Here is a 24314-nt window from a genome sequence, read left to right on the forward strand (position 1 = left end):
CACTATTAATTATTTTTCAAATGCACAGTCAAGTATTCTTAACTACACAACACAATTTTAATTATAAAAATGTCACCACTTTTTCTTTAAAAGAATTTTTAATCATTACCCATCTTAGTTGGACAAATGAGATTAGTTATCACATTCTCAATGGGAGTAATTCTCCTCACCCAAAAAAAAAAAAAAAGGGAGTAATTCTCATTTGATTTCAATCTTAGCAGACTGATATTATATTAACTTTTAGTTGTATAAAAAGCTCCAGTGTTACTAATACAATATTAGTTTTTAAAAAGTGAATTAAACATTAATTCTCTATTATAAGTATTTTTAGTTTTTTAGTATATATATTTTTGACCAATCAGTATAATATATGTGATAAAAATATATACTTCGAAAGTAGAAATACTCCGTAATATTTTTCTTGAAAGTGTAATTTTTCATGTGCTCCATTTTTTACACCGGACTAATGTAACTAACATATTCTAATTGATTAAGGAAAAAAGTATATTATTATTATTATTATATAATTTAATATTTAATTATACTAATGATACTATTACAAAACTAATTTGGATTTGACCTATATAGTTCATAATTTTATAATTGTATTAATAATAACTTGTTTATATTGCAATTTATTTTTTCATTTTCAAAAGACACGTTCATTGCAAATCTTAATACTTCATACTAGCTCGCATAAACTAGCTCAATAATTCAGTAGAGAATATTTGGAAGAAGAAGACTTCATACTAATCATTAATAATGGTAGGTTTATAATAAAATGCCACAGAAGTGGACGTATAAAGTTTATAGATATATGGATCTTTATTCAAAGAATATAAATATGAACCCGACCAGCCTGCCGGCTGCGTACATAGGATTAAATGTGAAACATTTAAAACCCATACGACTTTTTCAATAATAATAATAATAATAATCATTTAACTATTTCTATGTGATTTGTACGAACAATACCAAAGAAATTTTGGAATCAAAGTGCACGTAAAACACCCAAAAAAAAAAAAAAAAGGTTTGAGAGATCGTTTCATTGCTGACGGCTACGGGGCATAGACATGGAAGCGAGGCCTTTAGAAATTTCCGGCACCGGCGGATGGAATCCCAGGCAGCCCAATAGTCCCTGTTTGTACGGCAAGAAAGTCTTCCGTTTCATCTCCTCCGACGCCGCCCGGTTCACCGTGTAGTGCAGCTCGTGAGCTGAGACTGGCCCTCTTCTCCTCGACGTCGATCCCGCGCTTTCCGTCGACCGGAAACTCGAATTCTTCACGTCGTCTTGATGATGGCTCTTTTTCAGCATTGCGTATTTGTTCATCAGCTCTTTACTGCTCGCTCGCCCCTCCGACGCGCTTCGGAATAGTAAAAGATCTTTCAGCTTCCATTTCCGGTACCACATGGAAATGAAGGAAGACACCGCCGCCGACGACGACGACGATGAAGAAGAAGAAGAACACGTGTTTTCTTGACTGGTTTCGTCGCGATCCAGTAACAAATCGGATATGCGGAAAGGGGAGAGAGATCTTGTTCCTTTGTGCCGGGAGTTGGAACGGGCGGCCGTCGGATCAGTGTTTCTCTCTCTTCCTCGCCGTTGATTTGATGAATCGTTGTCGTCCTTCCGGCTCTGTTCAAGTGCGGCGGAGAACGGGTCAAACTCCTTCCTCCGGTGGCGCGGCGATAATGCCTCCTTAATCCTTTGCTTCGGCGATCGCGGAGAGTCCGGCGGTTTCCCCTCGTACTGCAACCTCGGCGGCGGCTTCAACGGCTTAATCTTGCCGCCGTCGAACAGCTCATCCGCCGCAGAAAAAGAGGATTTTTCCAACTGCCCACTAAAATCAAAAGCGAACTCGTCATAATCATCATCGCTGTCCTCTTTGGGCTTCGCAATTCCGGGCTCCTCTTCCCAATCAAACGGAACTCCACCGGAGGCCAGGGCGGAAACCCTGGTGGGGCTGGCGGGGGCGCTATAAAAGAAGTTCCCAAAACGCTGTGGACTCGAAGGCGCACTCATATAAGGCGTAGTACACGCACTGTCGAAATTAAACTCCGGCGCCGGCGATGTTATCATCACTTCCATCTCCACTTCTGCAACACAAATCACTATTTCTCTCTCAAAACACAGAAAGAAACTCAAGGCTTTTCAGCAACTTGGAAAATGTATTATTTATATATATATATAGACACATATATAGAGAGAGAAAGAGGAAAGAGGAAGGAAAGAGATGAAGTGAGATGAAGAAATGGGCAGAGCCGCCCTGTAATATATATGCGGTATACTATGTTTTCGTATTTTTATTTATCCCTTTGTTCGGGTGTGATTTTTCTCAGGTTTGACTTTGACGTTTCAACTACTGTTTTCTAATGCCAACTATGCCCTCCAGTCAATACGCTATGAGTAGAAAAAGATTCGGGGGGATAATGGTCTTTTCCGAAGATATGGTGGGTGGCAGTGTGAATGGATTTTCCGAAACGATATGATTTTTACCGTTTGATTTAAAAGATCTTTAACTGCTATTTTTCTTTTGAATTTTAAATTAAGGATTTGATTTGATGATTAATTATGCCGCATTTACTAGGAGGTACGTTTGATTTTGACGTTGTACTACTTAATTACGGAGTGATTTTATTTCGATTTTTTCCCAAGGGAAACGTAATCTAGGTTTTGTGATGTTACTCGAGTCTTGGTGTTTTCTTTTTGGATTTTGCAAACGTCTTTATTTCACAATTAATTTTAATCACAATAAACATTTATTTGAACAAGAGAAAATGACACTTTTTACCCCTGAGTTATATACTTATAGCATTTTTTCCCCCTCAATTATTCTAAAAGTGGTGTCTTTTCCCCATGATATATTAAATTGACATTTATACCCTTAAAGTAAACATTTTATTTATTTTATTACTCCAACAAATTATTACGTATACGTAGGGATGACCACGGTTCGGTTTGAATTGAACCGCATACTAAAGCAATCGAATTAATAGTTTACGATTATAATTCAGATCTAGAACCCAATATTTAAATGTCAATTTATTAAAATTATGTATCAAAAAAATTGAATCTTGAACCGTGAACCGGCGGTTCCGAATCTGATTCGCGATTTTGAACCGTCTTTATTTTAAAATTTTATTTTTTATTTTACAATAGTCTAAATTCAACAATAAATGTATTTTATTTTTTCAGTTCGGAACATGAACCGTCCGTTCCGGTTCACGATTTTAATAAACTCTAAATATCAAATTTCGATTCTAAATTGTAATTGGAATATTTCGGTTTGGTTGCTATAGTGTTTGTTTAGTTTGAACTAAATTATGGTCATAATTTGTTGGAAAAAAAATAAATTAAATATTTAGTTTAAGGGTAAATATGTCCATTTAACATTTCAGAGGAAAAAACAGCCACTTCAATAATTTAGGGGGAAAAAATACTATAGGTATATAACTCGGGGGGGAAAGTGCCATTTTCCCTTTGAACAATTCGACCAAGTCAATCCGATCAAAACTTTTAAAGTTTTTTGCTTATTTATCAATCAAAGGCATTGTGATATAGTGTGGTACGTATCTGGAAGGAGTAATATGATTTAAATCCAATTGATTGGTCAATATTTGTTGCAATAAGTGACTTAACTAACGTACGAGAGAATTGGAGTTTACGGATTATTACATACTCCGTGTAAAATATAGAATTATATGTTCATAATTTTTGAATTATATATTCGTAATTATGAACCGTGTCCACCTTGCAAGGTGAACACGGTTCCACATCATAATTTGCCATGAACTCGAATTTATACATCTAGTCTATATGCAAACAGGATTAATAGTGATAGATAATTTGGTTTCGTCAGATCGTGAGTAACGAGTTTACGGTATATATATAATCAATTGTGTGACAAATATTATTAGTTTTGGTACCATGATTCTTGTTAGTATTACAAGAGTACAAGACAGTCTTTAGAATGTGAAATTATCTTTAAATAATAGCATTACATTTTTTAAGAGAATGTGAGATTACGAGATGTAAAACTGCCTTATGTGTTTTTTAGTTGGAATTATGATGATGTAACATTAACATGTTTAATTAGTGTTTTATTTTGAATTATGTTGCATAATTTATTTAAGTGTGCTTAATATTTATTATTGTTGTTATTGTCAATAAGGTTCAAATTGACCATTGAACGCAACCTGAAAATGTAATCAGGCCAGTGAACAAAAAAAATGCAATTAGGTCACTCAACACTCTAAAAACGTGCAATTAGGCCACTGAACTCTCCAAATGTATGCAATTTCACCGGATAGCAGGTTATCATCAATTTTAGCAGGTTACCTACTTACGTGACAGCTGAGTTGACTTTTTAATAATTTTTAATAAAAAATTTTAAAAATTTGAAAAGAAAATAAATAAATAAATGAAACGAGGGGTGGCCTGCCCCTCCTTCGTCTCAGGCGCGGAGACGAAGGTAGAAGGGGGAGGTTGGCGGCCACCCCGTCGTTTTTTTTTTTAATTATTATTAAAATTTATTAAAAATGCCAACTCAGCTGCCATGTAAGCAAGTAACCTGCTAAAATTGATGTTAACCTACTATCAGGTGAAATTGCATACATTTCGAGTGTTCAGTGGCCTAATTGTTTTTTTTTTTTTTTTTTTTTTTTGGTTCAGTAGTCTAATTGCATTTTCAGGTTACGTTCAGTGGCTCATTTGAACTTTTTTTTTTTTTTTTTTTTTTTTTTTGGTATGTATGTATAAGGGGTAATTGATCAAGGGAAAGTTAGAATATTAAAAATAATGTAAGAATACTTAAGATAATGGACTCACATTATCTTTAACATTGTCTCAAATATGATATAGGCGGTGTTTTGTAAATGACTGATAAGTCAAAGTTGGTTGGTTTGACCGGTCAATAAATTACCAACAAGGTGTTTGGTTGAAAGGAATGAATTAGGGAGGAAATAAATTGTAATTCATAAAATGATTTATTGCATTAATGTGTTGAGGCAATAAACCAAAATCCGAAAAACTAAGAACAGTAGTGTTTTTAGTTGAATTAATTTCACTTTTGGTCCCACGACTTTTAAGTTCTTATCACTTTTGGTGCACAACTTTAAATTTTTTCAATTTTGGTGCCTAACTTTGTTATTTTTATCAGTTTAGGTCCTTCTAGCCAAATTGACGGTAAAATATTTTCAGATTTTATATTTTAGGGGCAAAATCGTCATCCCATGGAAAGATCTTCAATATTTAAACAAAAGAAAAATCATATTAAGAGGAAAAGAAGAGTTTGCCAATGGTCGAAACTATAAATCCCATAGATCTGTCTGGTTTCTGCCCATCTTCCCCATTATTCTCATCATCAAACACCTATAGATATGATTTTACGGTGATTTTGTTTAGATATTGAAGATGTTTCCTTGGGATGACGATTTTACCCCTAACAATATAAAATCCAACAACATTTCACTGTCAATTTGGCCGAAAGGACCAAAATTGATAAAAATAACAAAGTTAGACACCAAAATTAAAAAAATTTAAAGTTGTGCACCAAAAGTGATAGAACATCAAAAGTCGTGGGACCAAAAGTGAAATTAATTCTTTTTAGTTAGTTGATTGGCCTTAATTATGAAATAACAATTTTATCATTGGCATCCCTAACATTTATATATCTCTTTTTGTTGTCCATCTACTTTGCCCCTTTTTCTTTCTATTTCCGTAACAACTAACAACTATAATAATGTTTTTATTTCATTCATCCTTGAAACAACAAAAACAACAATAACAACCACAACAACAACAACAACAATACCAATAACAACAACAACAATAATAATAACAATAACAACAACAATAATAATAGTAAATAAATAAAAAAAAAATTATAAAAGTAATTTAAGAGTTAAGAAATTAACAATGTGCTTATGCCATTATATGTCATTTTACATACAATTCAATCACTTAAAAGTAAAAATTTAATTTACCAAACACTTTTCTTTACAACTAGTTAATACTATTAGTTGGTCAAACTAACTAATTACCTAATCATCTAACTTAATCATCTATCAGCTTTCAGCTAACAACCATTTACACACTAAACACTCCCATAGTATGTATTAGTCTAAAATTATTAAGATAATCACATAACTTGATCAAAATAATGTTATATAACTTATAGATATATAACTTGTAGTCATATATATTGATTTTTAACTACTTTTGTAGCCAAAGAGAACTCAAAAATTCATGTTGCTTCATTCATTAGATTCAAGTTAAAATATGAATTTCCTTGTCAGGATTCAACCGTTACGAGAAAAAAGTAACGAATGAGGCATATTTCTTTAATATTTTTGAACTTATAAATATTATGCTTTATAGAGACTAGATACTAGATATATTCTATTGTTCACGTCTTCAAAAGCTAATAAATTAAATGTGTAAATTAGATACTGTCATTCATAGTTTCTACCCCTTTGGGTCTACAACCTTATGAGTTATAACGACTCTCTGCCTTTGATTTCTTATATAGATTCTTATAATTGTTTTGACTTTTCATTTATCTAGGTTAAATTTCTTCCACTTATTATGATTTCTTTCCTTGGTAGACAACTATTATTATAATTTGGGAGTATCTAATTCTGCAATTGAAAAATGATGTCAACCACCAAAAATACTTTAAAAACTAGTTTGGATGGCCACAATAATAGCACAACAATCTTGAAGAATAGGTTGCAACATGAGATAAGGCCCATTTTTCATTTGATTTCTTGAGAATTATATCAAATTACGACATGTGATTAATTCATCGTAAGCTCAGCTTAAGTCTTACATTCCGGCAACAATTATTATTATTATTTTTTCTCTAACAATAGTTGTAGAAGACTTCGTGGTGATATCTAATAATACAATCCATGGACCGACTTGTTTATTTTCAATATTAAATTTTGCTTATTGTCGTTATACGTGGTGTCGTTGTTACATTGCGTGGAGAAAGTGACAAATCATTTTTTTAAATGTTATTTTTCAATTAAAAAAGGATCGCATATTATGTAAACTGATATTTCTTCTATGCATTTTATAAATTAATTAGCACAAGTTCGTTAAGTGACAATACAAAATTATTATCCTAATTAGACTTTAAACTCCATGTGCTTGCAAATAATTTTCTGTTTAACATGTGTTAATAAAAAATTATAATACCGCTATATACTGGACTGCCATGCAGGGTGAGAGTTTTTTTTTTTTTTTTTTTTTTTTTTTTTTTTTTTTTTTTTTTTTTTTTTTTTTTTATTTTCCTTAATCCAGGTTCGAACCTGTGACCTCCCATTTGAGAGTATCACAAAAGTGGGTCAAAGTACCTATGAGATTCTTGTATTATAGTGTTTTGTTCAATTTAGCTTTTATATTTTTATTTTGTTCAATTTAGTCCCTATACTTTATAAAGTGATGCAAGTAAGATAATAGTTAACGGTATTAATATTACAGCTAACTTAGTTTACATGGTACTGAAATCACACAGTCAAATCATTATATTTATATTCCAACTCATATATTACTTTATAAATATTTAAAATTAATTATTTTTACCACTAATATATTACATTAATATATCTAAAATAAATAATTACAACCATGCTCCGAATAAGATTTGAACACTTGATGTCATCATGCTTGTAATTATTTATTTTTGACATTAATGTAATATATTGGTTGTAAAAATAATTAGTTTTAAATATTTATAAAATAATATGAGTTGGAATATAAATATCATGATGTGGTAGTGATGATCTCAGCGCCATATAAACTAAGTTAACAGTAATATTAACACCGTTAACTATAGTCCTTAATTGGACCACTTTTTAAATTACAAGGACTAAATTGAACAAAACACTATAATATAGGGATCTCATAGGTACTTTGACCCACAAAAGTGTCATTGAGCTACAAGCTACTTGGCGGTGAGAGTGTTATTCCAATTCCTATTTATTACTAACAAAGTGACTCTTTCTACCCAAACCTATTATCATTACCAAATATTTGATTCGCGTTACTATTTTAATTAATTTCAATGTTTGAACCAAACGCACCCTTAGTATTTTTTTTTCTAGAATTTTAAAATTCTAGAGTTAATCAAAGATTTGCATTGAATTGATTGAGACTCTGTTTGGTAGAACTTATTTTAAACTACAAATAAGCTATAAACTTTGTTTGGTAAAGCACGAAGAGCTTAAAATAATAACTTATTTTTAAACACTACCTCAAGTAGCATATCAAAATCTTAATATCTTAATTTATAATTTTATACTTTTTTTTTTTTTTACTCTTATTAGCTAATTCAACAATTAATTTTATCAAACACTTTAATTTCAATTAGTTAGCTTATTAGATACTAACTTTTCAACTAGCTTTTTAGCTAGACGTGCGAAACAGAGCTTGAGTTGGCAAGAACTAAATTAAGTGTCAACAAACTAACTTCACAATGAATAATGAATATATTTACAGCCAGTGACCTTGTGGGAGGTTGTGAGTATTGACTCTTTGTATTTTAGTAAGTTGAGAAAATAGTTATGAACAGATAATGTATTGTAACGGAGTAAATAGTATTAAAATAAATGAATATATTTATATTCATCACTTATATCTATCATATTGAATACAAAGAAAGTTTTTCATTCTAGAGTCTACGTACAAGTTTCGAGTGTGACTTTGTGAGAAATTGAGGATATTGGGAGTTCATTTTATCAGTAAAATTTAAGTTTATTTAATTAACTTTAACTGTATCACTTCGTAAAATTATTAAAATGAGTGCAAACAATTATTTAACTTAGAGCATCCACACTAAGGGGAGATTGTGGAGTTATTTCAGAAGAAATAACTTGGATTGAGTTATTCACTAGTGTGGGATGGAGTTATTAGATGAAATAATCATCCTGCAAATTACAAAATAATGTCAGAAAATAAAGAAAAAGAAAAAGTGAAAGGAAGAAATGCTGTGCGCGTTTCGCGCACAGCAGGGCCAAAACCTGGCGCGTGCAGTGCACGCGCCAGGTGGCGCGCCTGACATAACTTTTTTTATTTTTTATTTTTAATTTTTTTTATTCTGTTTTGTTTTATTTTATTTATTTTTTCTCTCCCCTCCCACCTTCTCTTTCCTAATCACTCTTACATTATCTCCACATTCTTCCCAACTAATGTGGATGCTCTTAGGGGGTGTATTCAATCATGACTTTCATAGAGTTTTAAAGACTTTTATGAACTTTAAAAGTTTGGGGGTATTCAATTCAAACTTTTAGAAAGTCTTTAAAAGTCACGCGGTATTCAATCAAGATTTTTAAAGAGTTTTTAAAAGTCGTGTGGTATTTGATTAAGACTTTTATAGAGTCTTTAAGGGGCCGTTTGGTTCACGGAATGTCAGATTACCTTAGGGAATGTTAGATTGCTGGGAATGTTAGATTACCGGGAATGTTAGATTCTTGTGTTTGGTTAAAATTGGGGTATGTAATATAATCATGTTTGGTTTAGGGTTATCTTTTATACACACTATAATATCCTTAACATATTTTCATATATTTTAATAAATTTAAAAATTAAAATAAATAAATAAGATAACGGTATCATATATAATTACATGATTTTAAAATATTAACTCTAAAATTTTGAACTTGAGAAACAAAATTATTTTATATGCTAACATAACATAATAAAAATTAAAAAATATATAATTACATATATATATATATATATATATATATATATATATATATATATATATATATATATATATATATATATATATATATATATATATAATAAACTAACATAACCAAGGTTATCTTACATTACCTAAGATTTTGAAGGGAATCACATTCCCTTCAAAATCCTATGTGGAAGGAATGTGACATTCCTTGGGAATGTTACATTCCCTAAGATAATATGAACCAAACACTGTTATGTGAACTTTGGAATGTTACATTCCCTTGGTTATGTTATATAACCTGAACCAAACGCCCCCTAAAAGTCATGTGGTATTCAAAAAGTTATGAACTTTTGTAGACTTTTTAATTTTAACTTTTGTAGACTTTTCCTTCTCAAATATAAATAATTGAAATCCAACCATCAACCCCAAGATTTCAAAATTTTCTTTCTAACAACTTTGAATATTTTCTCTCTCTACTTAAACTCTATTTTTCTCCCTATTTAAACTTTATAAACCTATTTAAATTTAATAAAATTAATTTTTTCTTCATTATCCCATATTTTCCTCATACCTAAAACTCTACCAATTTTTTCTCTCTCCTAAACTTTACAATCTTCCTCTAAAAATTCGAAAATAATATTATTTTTACTTCATTATTGCTTGTTTATATTGATTTTTATTTTTTCAGTGAATTTTTTATCCCTAACTTTCTCTAATTCTCCCTAAATACATGAATAAAGCAAATTTTTCATCATCAAATTTTAGTATATGTTTCATAATATTCATATAAATACTTATATATTTTGATTTTTATTCTTTTTATGTTTATATTCGTAATATATATTTTTCCTATTTTTAACAAGTTACTACAAATAGCGAACTATTGTTCTCAACAACAATTTGGGGTTGCAAACAGTAGCGCCTTCTTGTTGTTCGGAGTCTCTTATTGCAAATAATAGTTCTTTGCGTGGTGCCTAGCAATATATCAAGTATAATTATATATATATATATATATATATATATATATATATATATATATATATATATATATATATATATATATATATATATATATATATATATATATATATATATATATATATATATATAATAAATATTAAATTTTTATTTTTTTTATTTAATGCAACTTGTAATTATATTTTTAAATATTTTATTTGATCAATTCTTTTATTATAATTTTATTATTCAATATTGTTATAAATTTCTAATGAAATAATTTTTTTTATGTTTATTAATAATATATATAAGTAATTAGCATATAAGTCTCAACCTACATACTATGGAGATAAATAATAATGTTGATGTGGGTGAAGAACTATATAATAAGAAAATTTTATGACATATTATAAATGTTTTGTAAGAAAATTATATAAATGATAAGAATCAAAATCATTGAAAGTTTGTAAGGATGTATTCAATTTAGAATTTCAATGACTTTTGTAGAGTTTTTAAAATAAAAAGTTGATAAAAGTCTATGGATGTTTTTTATATAGACTTTTATAGAGTCTTATAAAGTTTTAAAAAGTTTTAAACGACTCTATGAAAGTCAATCAAAGTTTATTAAAATCTATTATTTAATTATCAAGAATATAATATGTTTAACTATTTCATAATTATGACATTATATTAATAATAAAAATATATTATTGTAAATGAGTTTATAAGAAGATCGAATACTTTCAGACATAGACAATGTTGCTGCTTGTTTATGGTAAATGACTAAGAATTAAGATATTTGATAATCTTTTCAAGGTGGGAAGCCACTTATTTTCACTGATATTATCAGTATTATCAATCCTTATGGTCCACACAGTTATGTGGACCATCTTATCAAATAATATACATTCATTACATAAATAATGTACTTTTAATGTATTAATAATGTATATTGTATGAATAAAAAATACATTATTTGAATACTGATAATACATTTTTTTGTATAATGTACCTTTCATACACTTTTGTTTTGATCCACACAATAATTTGCCTAGTATTATCTAGGGATGGCAACGGGGCAGGGCGGGAGCGGGGAATGGGGTCCCCGTCCCTGAAATGTCTCCCCATTCCCCGTCCCCGTCCCGGAAATGTCTCCCCATTCCCCGTCCCCGCCCCGCTCCCCGGCGGGGATGGGGAATTATTCCCCGTCCCCCGTCCCTGCGGGGATTTTTCGGGGACGGGGAATCCCCGCCCCATTTTTTATTTATGTCTATTAAAAAAAATTAATATTATCAAAAATTCATATTGTGCCTTGAATCCCCCTTAAAGAAAGTCCAAATCCAAAATAATATCACACACTCAGTATATTATAAAACACTGGTATGAAACATTTTACAAGATTAATGAAGGTTAATAAATTAAAAAAAAAAAAAAAAACAGTGTTGCTAACATCAACTTTATCATTTTTTTTCCTGCTATTTCTCAACTTTATCCTTTTTTTTTTTTTGTTAATAAAACATTTTATCCTTTTTTCGTGTTGTGTTGCTAAAAAAAAATGTTAATATCAACTTTTTCCTGCTATTTCTCAACTTTATCATTTTTTTAAGTCAATTATTTTTAATTTTAAAGTTTTATTGTTAATTGTATACATATATTATATATTATAATGTTAACGGGGATTCGGGGACGGGGCGGGGATCGGGGGTCGGGGTCGGGCCGGGGGATGTATTCCCTGTCCCTGTCCCCGTCCCCGACGGGGATTGAGAAATTCCCCCCATCCCCGCCCCCGTTCCCCGAAAGAAATCCCGAGCCCGCCCCCGTCGGGGCGGGGATCGATTTTACCCATCAGGGGCGGGTTGAATTGCCATCCCTACTATTATCGAATTCAAATTTATTTAACTTATACGGACAATTATTTTTGTCTCATTTCTCTTCTTGTTATCAACTTATATATCAAGCCCATTACTATAATCTTTGTGGGCTTACATATTAGTAGCAAGAGCCTAATCTTGGGGTGGTTTGTTGTTGTAGAGGAACTAGACCGGCTTCTATAATTTTTTTGTCATAAATTTGATTACCAATACAATTTATTTAGAATCAAATTGTGATATAACTTTATTCAAAAAAAAAAAAAAAAATCCATTGCACTTATAGTTCAATTCCAATTTCTATTTATAAAACTAAGACCGTAATCACTTTTTAGTGTAGTCCAGCCGTCGAACACAGTAACTAATCTTCTCGCTGAATTGTATGCACCTTTATTGGGTGGAACAGCTGTCCTGGAGATTTAATGTTGCTCCATACCCAAAGCCAAAGATCGAACCATTGATCTTTGATTAAGGATTAATGAGTCCCTTTCCACTCAATCACATCCTAGGTTCACTAAGACCGTAATCTTACTTTAAATGAACCACATACACATTCTACTCGGATTATGCATTTTTTTTTCGCAGCACCCAATCATGGTGAATTCACAACAAATTATGTTACTTGCAATGTTTAATTTGTTTCTTTTTCTTTTTGAATAATGATGCATGTAATAGATTTAATTTGTATGTACTTTTTATGAATGACACTGCAGTGAATAATGAATATGATTTTATTCCAAAAATTTTTTGTTTCTGTTTACAAAGTAAAGAATGAAGAGAACAACCAACAATTACTATAGAATAATGAATGATATGATAATGATACATGCATGTGATAAGTTATTTTTTTTAATTAGTATGGCATGCTTGTGCGGTTTTCTTTTTTGACTGCTTTTGTCAAAAGTGATGTGATCATCTTATAATTTCAGTGAGATAAATGGCATGGTAGTTAATGAGAAATCATATGTTTCTTCTTTATAAAGAGATTGAAGAGATGAATCTGCTAATAACTTGGATTGAATTCTCATTAAATGTAGAGTGAATTTCATTAATAATAACAACGGTATAATATCCTCGCTCGTAACAGTTGATAGTCCAAAGTGATTGAGCTAATGAGTCTAGCTCATCATGAGAGGCAAATTATATCTGCACCAGGCGCTGACCCAAAACAACATTGTTTTTATAAATTGGTGGAGTTGACGCGACGGCGCGACGGACATCGTTCCGTCCGTTCAATCTTGTTACAGTTTTATTTTTGTGTGTTTATGTGGATTATGTTAAGAGTTCATGTGTATTATGTTAAGAGTTTATGTGTATTATGTTAAGAGTTTATGTCATTATGTATTATGTTAGATGAATAGAGCAAATCATTTGCCTAGTCCCCTACCATTTAGTGTGCTGACAGTAGGGACGGAGAATTAGTCTTTTAGCTATATATCGGCTTGAGGGATACCTTTAGGCATGTAAACACAAAATAGTAAACTTTGTATATATTCACAAAATTCCGTGTACAGCGTGTGTATAATTCAATGCAGGTACAAAATCTCTGTCTAGTCCTCTGATTCTTCACTGACGTTATCTATGGAAGTGCCTCCGGGATTCAAATAGCGTAGCCTCCGGGATTTAAGTGGCCCGTGCCTCCGGGATTTAAGTGCGTAGCTTCCGGGATCTAAGTGGCGTGACTTCCAACAACGAGCGTCAAGAATTTAGAAGTAATCAGCCCTGCAATGGATTCAAATTGCCTGCAAAATCAACAAAAATGCGTTCAAGTCTTCAAGCGTTCTTCAATGCCGTTATCTATTGAAGTGCCTCCAGGATTCAAATAGCGTAGCCTCCGGGATTTAAACGTCGTAGCTTCCAGGATTCAAACGGCGTGATCTTCAACAGCAAACGTCAAGCTCCGAAGCAATAAACTCTACAAAACATCAAATTAAAGCTCCTGCAATGGCTTCAAGTTGCCTTCAAAAGGCTCCAAGATCTTCAAAGTACCTATAAAAAGGCTTCAAGTTGCTTCAAGATCTTTAAAACCTGCAAAAAATGCCTTCAATGCCTTTAATTCTTCCAGATCTTCAAATGCCTTCAAAAGAGCTCTCAAATCTTCAAGCCTTCAAGTTGTCAAGCGTTCTTCAATGTCTTCAAGCTCTCAAGTCTTCAAGTTGTTCTCAATGTATTTAAGGTGTGATTTGAAGAATGGAATTGAGGCTCTATTTATAGTGAAGTTTGTAACTAAAATCCCTCAACAAACTCCACTAATATTTATTTAATTAAATTAATTAATTATCTACTAAAATGAACCTTGCCAAAATCAAGTCTAGGTTCATTATTCTATCATCTAATTCAAATTCAAATTAAATTATAATTATCTAATTCAAATATAATAAAATTATATTATATTTAAATTATAATTATAATTATAATTCAATTATGAAATGGGCTTGGACCAATTAATTAATTAATTCAATAGCCCAAATCAAATTTACTTGGACTAATGATCAACCCTAAAATTGGGCTCGATAATGATTTAATCGGTCCACTTGTCGGCTTCAAATTTTCTGTGTCTACAAGGCAATAAAAAATAAATGTATTATGTTAGGAATTTATGTGTATTCTACTATATAATTCTTTACATATAACAATTGATCATGAGAGATCATTAATTGGTCTATTTGAAGAAGTCAATCCAAGTTCCTCAAAAACTCAGTCTGGTGAGGACTTAGCCGTATAGTAACTATTAAAAGGTGTGATTATATACCTAAAAGACCCCAAACTAGTTGATAATTGAGTGGTTGACAGTTATATTTGTTGGTTGTCATGTATATATAGGTCAAAAGTAATTGTAATATTCTGACATTCTATTAGAAATGATATTTGCTCTTTGCAATTACTCCCATATTTTATTCATTTATATTCTTCTTTCACTATTTTATTTTAACTAGATAGCATTAATACCCCTAAATAAATAAATAAAAAAATTAAAAAAACAAATGTGTCCAATGTTTAAATTATTAGGAATGAGGAACTTGTTTTTCAACTAAAGATCAGAGGACAAATACATAATAATCATTATGAATGATTCTTCATTATATGAAATAATTATAAACAATATAACTTTTAATTTCAAGAATAAATTTAAACAATCTATAAAGCTAAAAATAATTATAAAAGTAGTTTGCTTTTAGTTCCTCGAATATGCATGATTGTAAATATTCCACTTCTCACTATCCTTGACTTAAAAAATTGGACTCCACTTTAATATATCTTTTGTCAAGCCACTGAGATTTTAATCATAAACTTAAGATAATTTGAACTAAAAATAAAATATTTTTTTCAAGAATTTAAAGTGAAATAACTCATTTACTTTTTTTGCATATAACTTTCTATATTCACACTACAATAAAAGTGATCCGCATTCACCCTGAGTTGCATAAGCAAAGTTTGATTCTTGGAGAAAAGTTTGATTCAAACTTTTTTAACATGTTGCACATTAATAAGAGTGTTTACCAACGGCTAACATTTACAATTAAAATACACCCAATATATATATATATATATATATATATATATATATATATATATATATATATAGGCGGGTTCAGGTGCGGCAGTGTCTTACGGTGCGGCAACACCAATAGTTCACCAAATATGCACCATCAACGTTAGGAAATACACCACACAAAACAGAGTAAACAGAGCCCTGCATTACCAAACACACACCATTAGGTGTGAGTAAAAACACCATACACTGTTCGAAAATACACCATTGGGGGTGGTGAGTTATATGGTGTGTTTTTTTGAGTCTGTGGTGTATTTTGTGATGTTTTATTACATTTCATTGGGGTGTGTTTTTATTACATTGTTGGTGCATATTGTTAACACTGTTGGTGTATTCTGGAATTTGACCGCACCGCCGCACCGTAAGATCCCGCCGCATATGAGCGCTCTTCTATATATATATATATATATATATATATATATATATATATATATATATATATATATATATATATATATATTTGGGATGCAAAGTGAAGATTTCAGTCAAAGTATCTATGAGATCAATGTACTATAATATTTTGTTCAATTTAGTCCTTCCACCTTAGTTCTATTTAATTTAGTCATTGTACTTATAGTTGATGTGGTGATGACATCATCTATGTCACATCATCATATTTACATGCCAACTCATATACTCCATATGTTCCATTTTATATATCAGGTTTTAAACAAGGCTTGACTGAAGTTACTTAATTACAATTTAATTTTTCATAATATTAAACTTAGATTTAGTGTGTAAAATTTATATAGTTATAAACTATATTAAAAGTACTATTAACACAAAAAATTAAAATTAAAAATTATAAGAAAATACTAACAGAAATAAGCAAACAAGAAATAATTAGTTTGACCAATGAATAATAAGTACGACAAATAAAATTGGACAGATGCCGGGAGTACATTATTATGTCAAAATAAATACACATATGCACGCTCATATCGACATTTGAACATTTAACCTCTTACACATAAAACACACTTACTACCCCGAAACGAACACTTTAATCTCTGATTGCAAGCACCTCATAGAACAGTTTCAAGTGTTCAAGATCATCCACGTGTTTCGAGAAGGCAATTAATGTGCAAACTACTTAGCTAATCTGGGATAGTCAAGTACTTGGGGCACAATCATACTGGATCGTCCCCCGCACGGCCTAATGGGCTTGCTGGTTCGTGACGCTCATAACATTGCTTCTAGTAGGCTTCGTTAACCTTTGGGACCCGTAGGGTCCCCCCTTCCACCAAAAATAAAAATAAAATGCACTTATTACCACTTTGCACACTCTTATCTCATTAATCCATTTTAAAAGAATGTTTAAATACCATTATAAAATGAAATTTGTAGAAAATTTTAGTTGTAATAAGAAGTTTCCTACGGAGAAAATTGTTACCAAAAATAATATAATAATCTATATTGATAAAAAAATAAAAATGAAGATTAAATTGTAATATTTTAATTTATTTAGCTTTTTTAAGAAATAAATTTTTTAATTTATATTAAAATGCAAGTGACTTAATTTATTCAAATAAAATAAATTAACATTTGTAATATTTTTTTCATAAATTAATAAGTAATATGCATTTTAATACAAAATATAAAAGTGTCCATTATTAAAATATTATAGACCATAATAAATTAAAAAATTACAAATTATCATCATTATTAATTTTTATTAATATAAATTTAAAATTGTTACAAATTCCATTTTGAATGGTATTTAATCATTATTTACAAGAAATGAATAGAATAAGGGAGTAGTAAAGTGGTAGTGAGTCTTTTCACTATACAAGAAAATAATTTATTTTAAATATTTATATTTATATAATAATATATGATGAGTTGCCGTGTGAGTATGATGATGTGACAAAGATGATGTCAACGCCACATTAGCTATTGTCTTTAATTGTTACCCTCAAATATAGGAATTAAATTGAACGAAACATTGACATAGGGGTGTAAATGAGCCAAGCCGCTCGCGAGCAGCTCAGTCAAAATTGAGCTCGAGCCGAGCCTAGATATTCTAGGCTCGTGGCTCGTCGAGCCGCTCGCGAGCCATATAATATATAATATAATATAATATAATATAATAATAATAATGATAATATATAAAAATAACAATTAGAAATTAAAATTTTAAACTCAAAATCCCTAAAGGATTTCTATTATTTATGTATGGATAAAACAAAGTAGTTTGAATTTTTAATTAAAAGTATTAAATAGGTCAAATTCAATGTCAAAATCGAGTTTGAACTCCAGCTCAAGATCGAGCTCGAGCTCGAGCCTACCCAGGCTCGAGCTCGGCTCGACTCGTTTATACCCCTACATTGACATGTAGAGTGATCATTTTGTGATATAATTTTAGGTGGGGTCAAAGTAAATTTAAGTTCTTCTATATATAATTCACTTTTTGAAAGAGATTGAATTGTGTCTTGTGTGCAGTAGTGCAAATCAAATCCTTGCAATGCAACCTGTGTACTTTGTTTATTCACAATACGAACAAGGAGATAACATCCCAACAACAATCTATGAAAGTGTTTAAGTTATAGAAGATCATTAAATAGTACAACACAGGCAGCCTGTCGGGGCTTTAATTTAATTAAATGGGCCCCTCCAACTCCCAACTCTTTAGTTACTCTGCAGATTTAGGGGGAAGCTTTCCCTCAACGAAGGCTGAGAAGAAGGTTAGGGCACGCTCAGGTTGATAACTTGGTACAAAATGCCCTGCCCCTCTTATGGTCACAAAGCTCAAATCCTCATATCCGACCACATAGCCACCAACCTTAGTTAACCAAACCCAAAAACAAATTAGTTTCACACCATAATCAACATTTTTGCTACCTATATTATATTGGAAGATGTTTTTATGTACTATACAGTACCTCTCCTTTGGAGTACCATGGATACCAGGGAGTTTTGACTGAAGTATTAAGCTTGTTTATTGCATATGTAGTTGTTGTCACTGCCACTTTGCCATCTATGTCTCCACTGCCCATTCATCAATTTTCAATTTTTAGACATAAGAAACATGTGACCAAAAAAAAATAAAAATTAGAAATTACACGATCGAATATGTTTACCTGTAAAGCCAGACACTAATTCCGCTACCCATTAGCTCTTTAATGGTGGGTAATACTGTATCCGGCATGTCTTCCCAGTTGACATTGACATCTTGACTGTTTTTCAATGATACGGATCGAATGAGGACTTGGGTTCGTGTAAAAATTGAGAATTAATATTAACAATGGATAAAATAATGATGAGTACCTGCAAGAATCCCATGGCCCTGGAATCCCTGTGACATTGGCATGAAGTGCCTTTTGCACTTCAGGGGTGTTCAAATACACGTAAATATAATCAGATGAGCAGGGATCAAATCCTCTACTAGAGCCCTGAACCGAGGAAGAAGACAAACCCGAACCCGAAGAACAAAATGGAGCATAGATGTTGTAACTGTATATGTTGCCCATAGAACGATCTGCATCATCCACAAAGGTGTCGCAGGTATCAGACGGAGATGCTGCAGACGAGAAGTTGCAATTTGCAATGATTCCTCGGTGGGTCTCGTCGGATATTAGTGCATGCGTCCAGTAAAAATCGTAGGTCCCAGAATCTTGTGTTTCTTCGTCGATATACGCATTCCCAATCTAATCAACTTCAAGAATCAATAATTGTTTTTTTTTTATCTGATGATATAAATAGGAGTGAAATGAAAAACTTACGGCAATCCCTTTAAGGTTGATGATGGTTTGGTTGGTGATTTTGTTGTTACGTAGTATAAGTTGAGCTAGTTGAGGCACGTAATGACCGGCATAACTTTCTCCGGTAATGAACAAGTCCCTGGTTTTATATTCCGGGAATCTTTCCAGCCAGTTCAGGAGAAAGATATAGTTATCAGCAGCCGTTTTTTTGTCTCCGGTAACATAATCCGACGATCTATTAGAGTACGAAAATCCCACTCCGGCAGGCGATTCCAGGAAAATAACATTCGCCACTGCATATATTCATCACTTTAACCATTTACTAGTTAAGCCAAACACATATTCCAATTTAGTATCTGTAAAGTTAAACGTAAGATACCATTATTCCAGGCATATTTGTTTAGCCAGAGAGTTTTGGAATCGGAATTGACACGAAAGGGACCATTTTCCATCATTCCTCCATTCCCGAATGAAGAGCAGCCAGGTCCGCCATTGAGCCACAAGACAAGAGGTTTGTCAGAAGGGGTTTCAGATTCTGCAAAGTAATAGAAGAGGGCACGGCCGGCCTGGGGATCCACAGTCACGTACCCAGAAAACTGTGCAAATTTCACGCCTTCTGGTTGGCCTGGAAGGGCAGAGATCTTGTCTGCATCCTTCAACCCATCTTGAGCTCCTATGTACACAGAACCCAAATCCTGAGCGCTCATTATTATCGTCTGGGCATTGTTGTTTTGTCGTTTCTGTTTCTGGGTTTTGAGGAGTGATTCCAGTGGATCAAATTTCCTCCCCCCAATGCTGTAGCATTCTGCAAAAACCAGGAGGTGAACCACCGCAGCAAGAAGAATGAACATACATCCCCCCTTCATTGTCGCCCTGTGAAACATTATATTAAATCAACCCACTTATGTATCGCGAAACTCAGAATATATATAATGTGAGTTGCCGGCTTTGGTTCATTACTTTCATAGAATTTACCGTTTCAGGTCAACTTGGGTTGTCTCACTTGTCTGACATTTACAATGATCTTGCAGGAGGGTAAATTTGTCTTTTTAGTTAATTTTTTTTTTTAAAGATTTTTTTAGTTATTTTTTTTATCCAAAATTTAACTGGATGGATTGAAATTGAGAAAAATTGAATACTTAAGGTACTATTAAATTGACAATTCGTGAACTGAAATTAACAAGACGCTAATAGTTATAGGACCAAAAATGAAATTAATTCCACTTAAAATATTTACATTTTGTACAAATTTCACCATACTACTTACTAGCAAGTCAATTCAATCTAATCAAGTTACAAAATTCTCACATGATATATATCTATCAATTTTTTTCATCACAGATTTAAAAAAAAAAAAAGTGTTTGTTATCAATCAATTTTGATTTGTTATACTTCTATTTCTAACCTTTAAAAAATATTCCAGTTTTGGTTCTAAACACTTCAAATATTCACACTTTGAGAAAATCTCACAATACTACTTACTAGCAATTTTGAGAAAATCTCACCATATATAGTACCACACTACAAACTTCACCATAGTACTTACTTGCAAGTCAGTTCAATCTAATCAAGCTACGAAATTTTCACATACGATATATCTATCAATTTTTTTCATCTCAAATAAAGAAAAAAAAATTATTTTTATCAATCAATTTTGATTTGTTATACTTCTATTTCTAACCTTTAAAAAATATTTCAGTTTTGGTTCTAAACACTTAAAATATTTCACACTTTGAGATAATCTCACCATACTACTTACTAGCAATTTTGAGAAAATCTCACTATACAACAAATTTCACCATAGTACTTACTTACAAGTTACAATTCAATATAATCAAGCTACAAAATTCTCACATACGATATATCTATCATTTTTTTTTCATCTCAAATAAAGAAAAAATTTGTTTTCAATCAATTTTGATTTGTTATACTTCTATTTCTAACCTTTAAAAAATATTTCAATTTTAGTTCTAAATACTTAAAATATTTACACTTTGAAAAAATCTAACCATACTACTCATTAACAAGTCAATTAAATCAAATCCAGCTACAAAATTCTCACATGTATCTATCAATTTTTCAATCCCAAATCTAGAGGATTTGGCCAATAATATTGGTTCAATTTTCCACTAAAACTACCTTTCAAATAGAAAAATATAAAATATAAGTATTAAAATCTAATATAAGACTGACCAATGAAACTGATACATGCATTTAACAATTTCTAGGCAGAATGGTCAAATAGACTCATGTACTATCATTGATTGTTCATCTAGCACAATGAATTAAAATATGATTCGTCTAGACTATTATACTCCCAATTATTTTTCATCTAATATTTTTAGCAAGTTTATAACAAGTAACCCATCTAATTTGCTTACATGAAAAAATAAAATAAAATAAGTGCTACATGTTAATATTATTATTTTTTTTTTTCATCTAACTTGCTATTTTTGTCACTTTTTTTGACAGAAAAATTTAATTTTTTTTTAACGTATTTTCAGATTACGTTGATTTCTGATATGACTTGAAAGGTTCCAACTCATCCTTGTTGAGTGTGAAAACACATAGGGGTATTCTAAGCTTGCATCCATGTTGTTACCATAAATTTGTCATGCAAAATGTATATTTTTGTTGTGGAGGGATACCCCATCGCCTTCAAATACATGGTCCCTTCCCTCGGGGACATAGGGCAGTCTCCTTTCTTCGCTGTCTATCTTTTTCTCTTTCCAGTGTTGCACATTATACCTCATAACGCGAAGTTCCTTAGCTTCTACTTCAGTCAGATTGTGGCTGCAGCCAGTCAACGCAAGCATGTCCTTTTCGTATCTACACTCAAAGGAAGTCAGTTAATTAAGTTACAACTCAAACATTAAATCAAAAGTCGTGTTAGTTATTATACCTCAAATGAAGAGCAATATACAGATCATCGTTGTCGATCCCCTATTAACCAGTTTTTTTTTCCAAGCTCCTCAATCTCAGGTGTATACCGAAGAGCCTCATAAACGCACCATCCAAAACCAAAATAAAAATCAATGCCAATGCCAATAAATGGGTTCAAAAATCACAAAAGCGGTAACATACTTATTTCAAAAATAGATTCACTGTTTTCTAGAAGAAATCAACATAATCTGGAAATACGTAAAAAAAAATTGAATTTTTCTATCGAAAAAAGTGACAAAAACAGCAAGTTAGATGAAAAAATAACATATCAGCATTTTGTTTTTATTTTATTTTTCCATATCAGCAAATTAGATGGGTTACTTGTTAGAAACTTGCTAAAACTTGTTAAAAATGCTAGATGACAAATAATTGGGAGTAATAGCCAATAGTTTTGCTGTGAACACAGGGGTAGATCCATAATTTCTATACTGTAGATTCATAATTTATTTTTTTTGAAAACGTAGATTCATAAAACTTGCTAAAAATGCTAGATGAGTCATGATGTTGGGCCACCGAAACAGTACATAATTTGTTTTTCAGTTATTATTTTAAAAATTTGATGGTAAATTTGTCTTTTCAATTATTTTTTGTTGAAAATTTGACCATGACCGAAATTGAGAAAAATTAAATAGTTAAGGTACTAAACAGTTTTGAAACTCATGAACTGAAATTAACAAAACATCAATAATCATAGGACCAAAAGTTAAATTAACTCTATCTATCAATCTAATGAGGCTACAAAATTCTCACACGCTACTATATATCTATCAATTTTTTTCATATCAAATATAGAAAAAAAAAATTGTTATCAATCAATTTTGATTTGTTATATCACTTAAAATATTCACACTTTGAGAAAACCTCACCATATTACTTACTAGCAAGTCAACTCAATCTAATCCAACTACAAAATTCTCATATGCTATGTATCTATCAATTTTTCAATCTCAAATATAAAAGAAAAGGAAGGTGATCGAAGTGTGAAGTCTAATAATATAATTGATAGCGTAAATAGAATTGTGGTTACGAATACGTATGTTGTGAACAAATAGAGAGGACACTCAATGGGTTAGTCGGTCTACAGGGTGACGATTGAGCGGTCTGAGATTACGTAGTATTACAAGTAGTGAATGGTTACAAGTGAAATAGAGTGAAATATAGAGTAAATCACAAGTGGTGTGATGTTACAAATTTACAATAAGATGAAGGTCACAAGTAGTGAGTAGTTGTTACAATGTGATGAATATGACAAGTGAGGGGGAGACCCTCCTATTTATACTAATCAGGTCGGTCTAAGCATTTAATGTTTTGCTGCAAGTGGTTTGACGTAGCGCATTCTCGTTGGCTTGGTCAGACAGTCGCCCTGCAGCTACGTGCAGATTGACTGTTCGATGCGACAGAGCTGTTATCCCTGCAAGTTGTCAATCGCCGTTCTGCAAGTGCAAGTTAGCTTCTATTACTTGTCATGTAAGCTAAGCTTTTCCCGCTCGCGGAGTGCATTGCACCGTAGGTCGACCAGTCAACCTACGGTAGATTGGCCGAGTGGAGCTCCATCAGGGCGATTCTAAGGGTGATCCGAGAATATCTTCATCTG

The 24314-nt window shown here is 31.5% G+C and overlaps 1 protein-coding gene and 1 long non-coding RNA gene across 2 annotated transcripts; one reads left to right on the forward strand and one right to left on the reverse strand.

Moving 5' to 3' along the window:
* The first annotated feature begins 946 nt into the window (after nucleotides 1–946).
* On the forward strand, nucleotides 947–15982 carry LOC109161837. Its single transcript, XR_002050963.1, has 3 exons — nucleotides 947–1030; nucleotides 6315–6320; nucleotides 15972–15982. It is a non-coding gene; the product is annotated as an uncharacterized LOC109161837 (long non-coding RNA).
* Nucleotides 15983–18511: 2529 nt separating this feature from the next.
* On the reverse strand, nucleotides 18512–20765 carry LOC109161828 (serine carboxypeptidase II-3-like). Its single transcript, XM_019310359.1, has 6 exons — nucleotides 20157–20765; nucleotides 19799–20070; nucleotides 19344–19723; nucleotides 19157–19252; nucleotides 18959–19064; nucleotides 18512–18858 (listed from the first exon to the last, which is right to left on the reverse strand). Exons 1-6 carry the CDS (start codon nucleotides 20659–20661, stop codon nucleotides 18709–18711), a joined length of 1509 nt encoding a protein of 502 aa, XP_019165904.1. The 5' UTR covers nucleotides 20662–20765; the 3' UTR covers nucleotides 18512–18708.
* Between the last annotated feature and the right edge of the window lie 3549 nt (nucleotides 20766–24314).

The sequence above is a fragment of the Ipomoea nil genome, unplaced genomic scaffold (genome assembly GCF_001879475.1).
Source record: "Ipomoea nil cultivar Tokyo-kokei standard unplaced genomic scaffold, Asagao_1.1 scaffold2926, whole genome shotgun sequence".
NCBI lineage: Eukaryota > Viridiplantae > Streptophyta > Magnoliopsida > Solanales > Convolvulaceae > Ipomoea > Ipomoea nil.

Bases quoted from the DNA above. Each gene is read 5' to 3' on its own strand.
- LOC109161828 (XM_019310359.1), bottom strand. From the start codon at position 20,661: ATGTTTCACAGGGCGACAATGAAGGGGGGATGTATGTTCATTCTTCTT. The intron at 19,724-19,798 runs GTAAGTTTTTCA...GAAGTTGATTAG, and splicing joins TCAACCTTAAAGGGATTGCC to ATTGGGAATGCGTATATCGA. The intron at 18,859-18,958 runs GTACTGTATAGT...TGGTTAACTAAG, and splicing joins CATGGTACTCCAAAGGAGAG to GTTGGTGGCTATGTGGTCGG.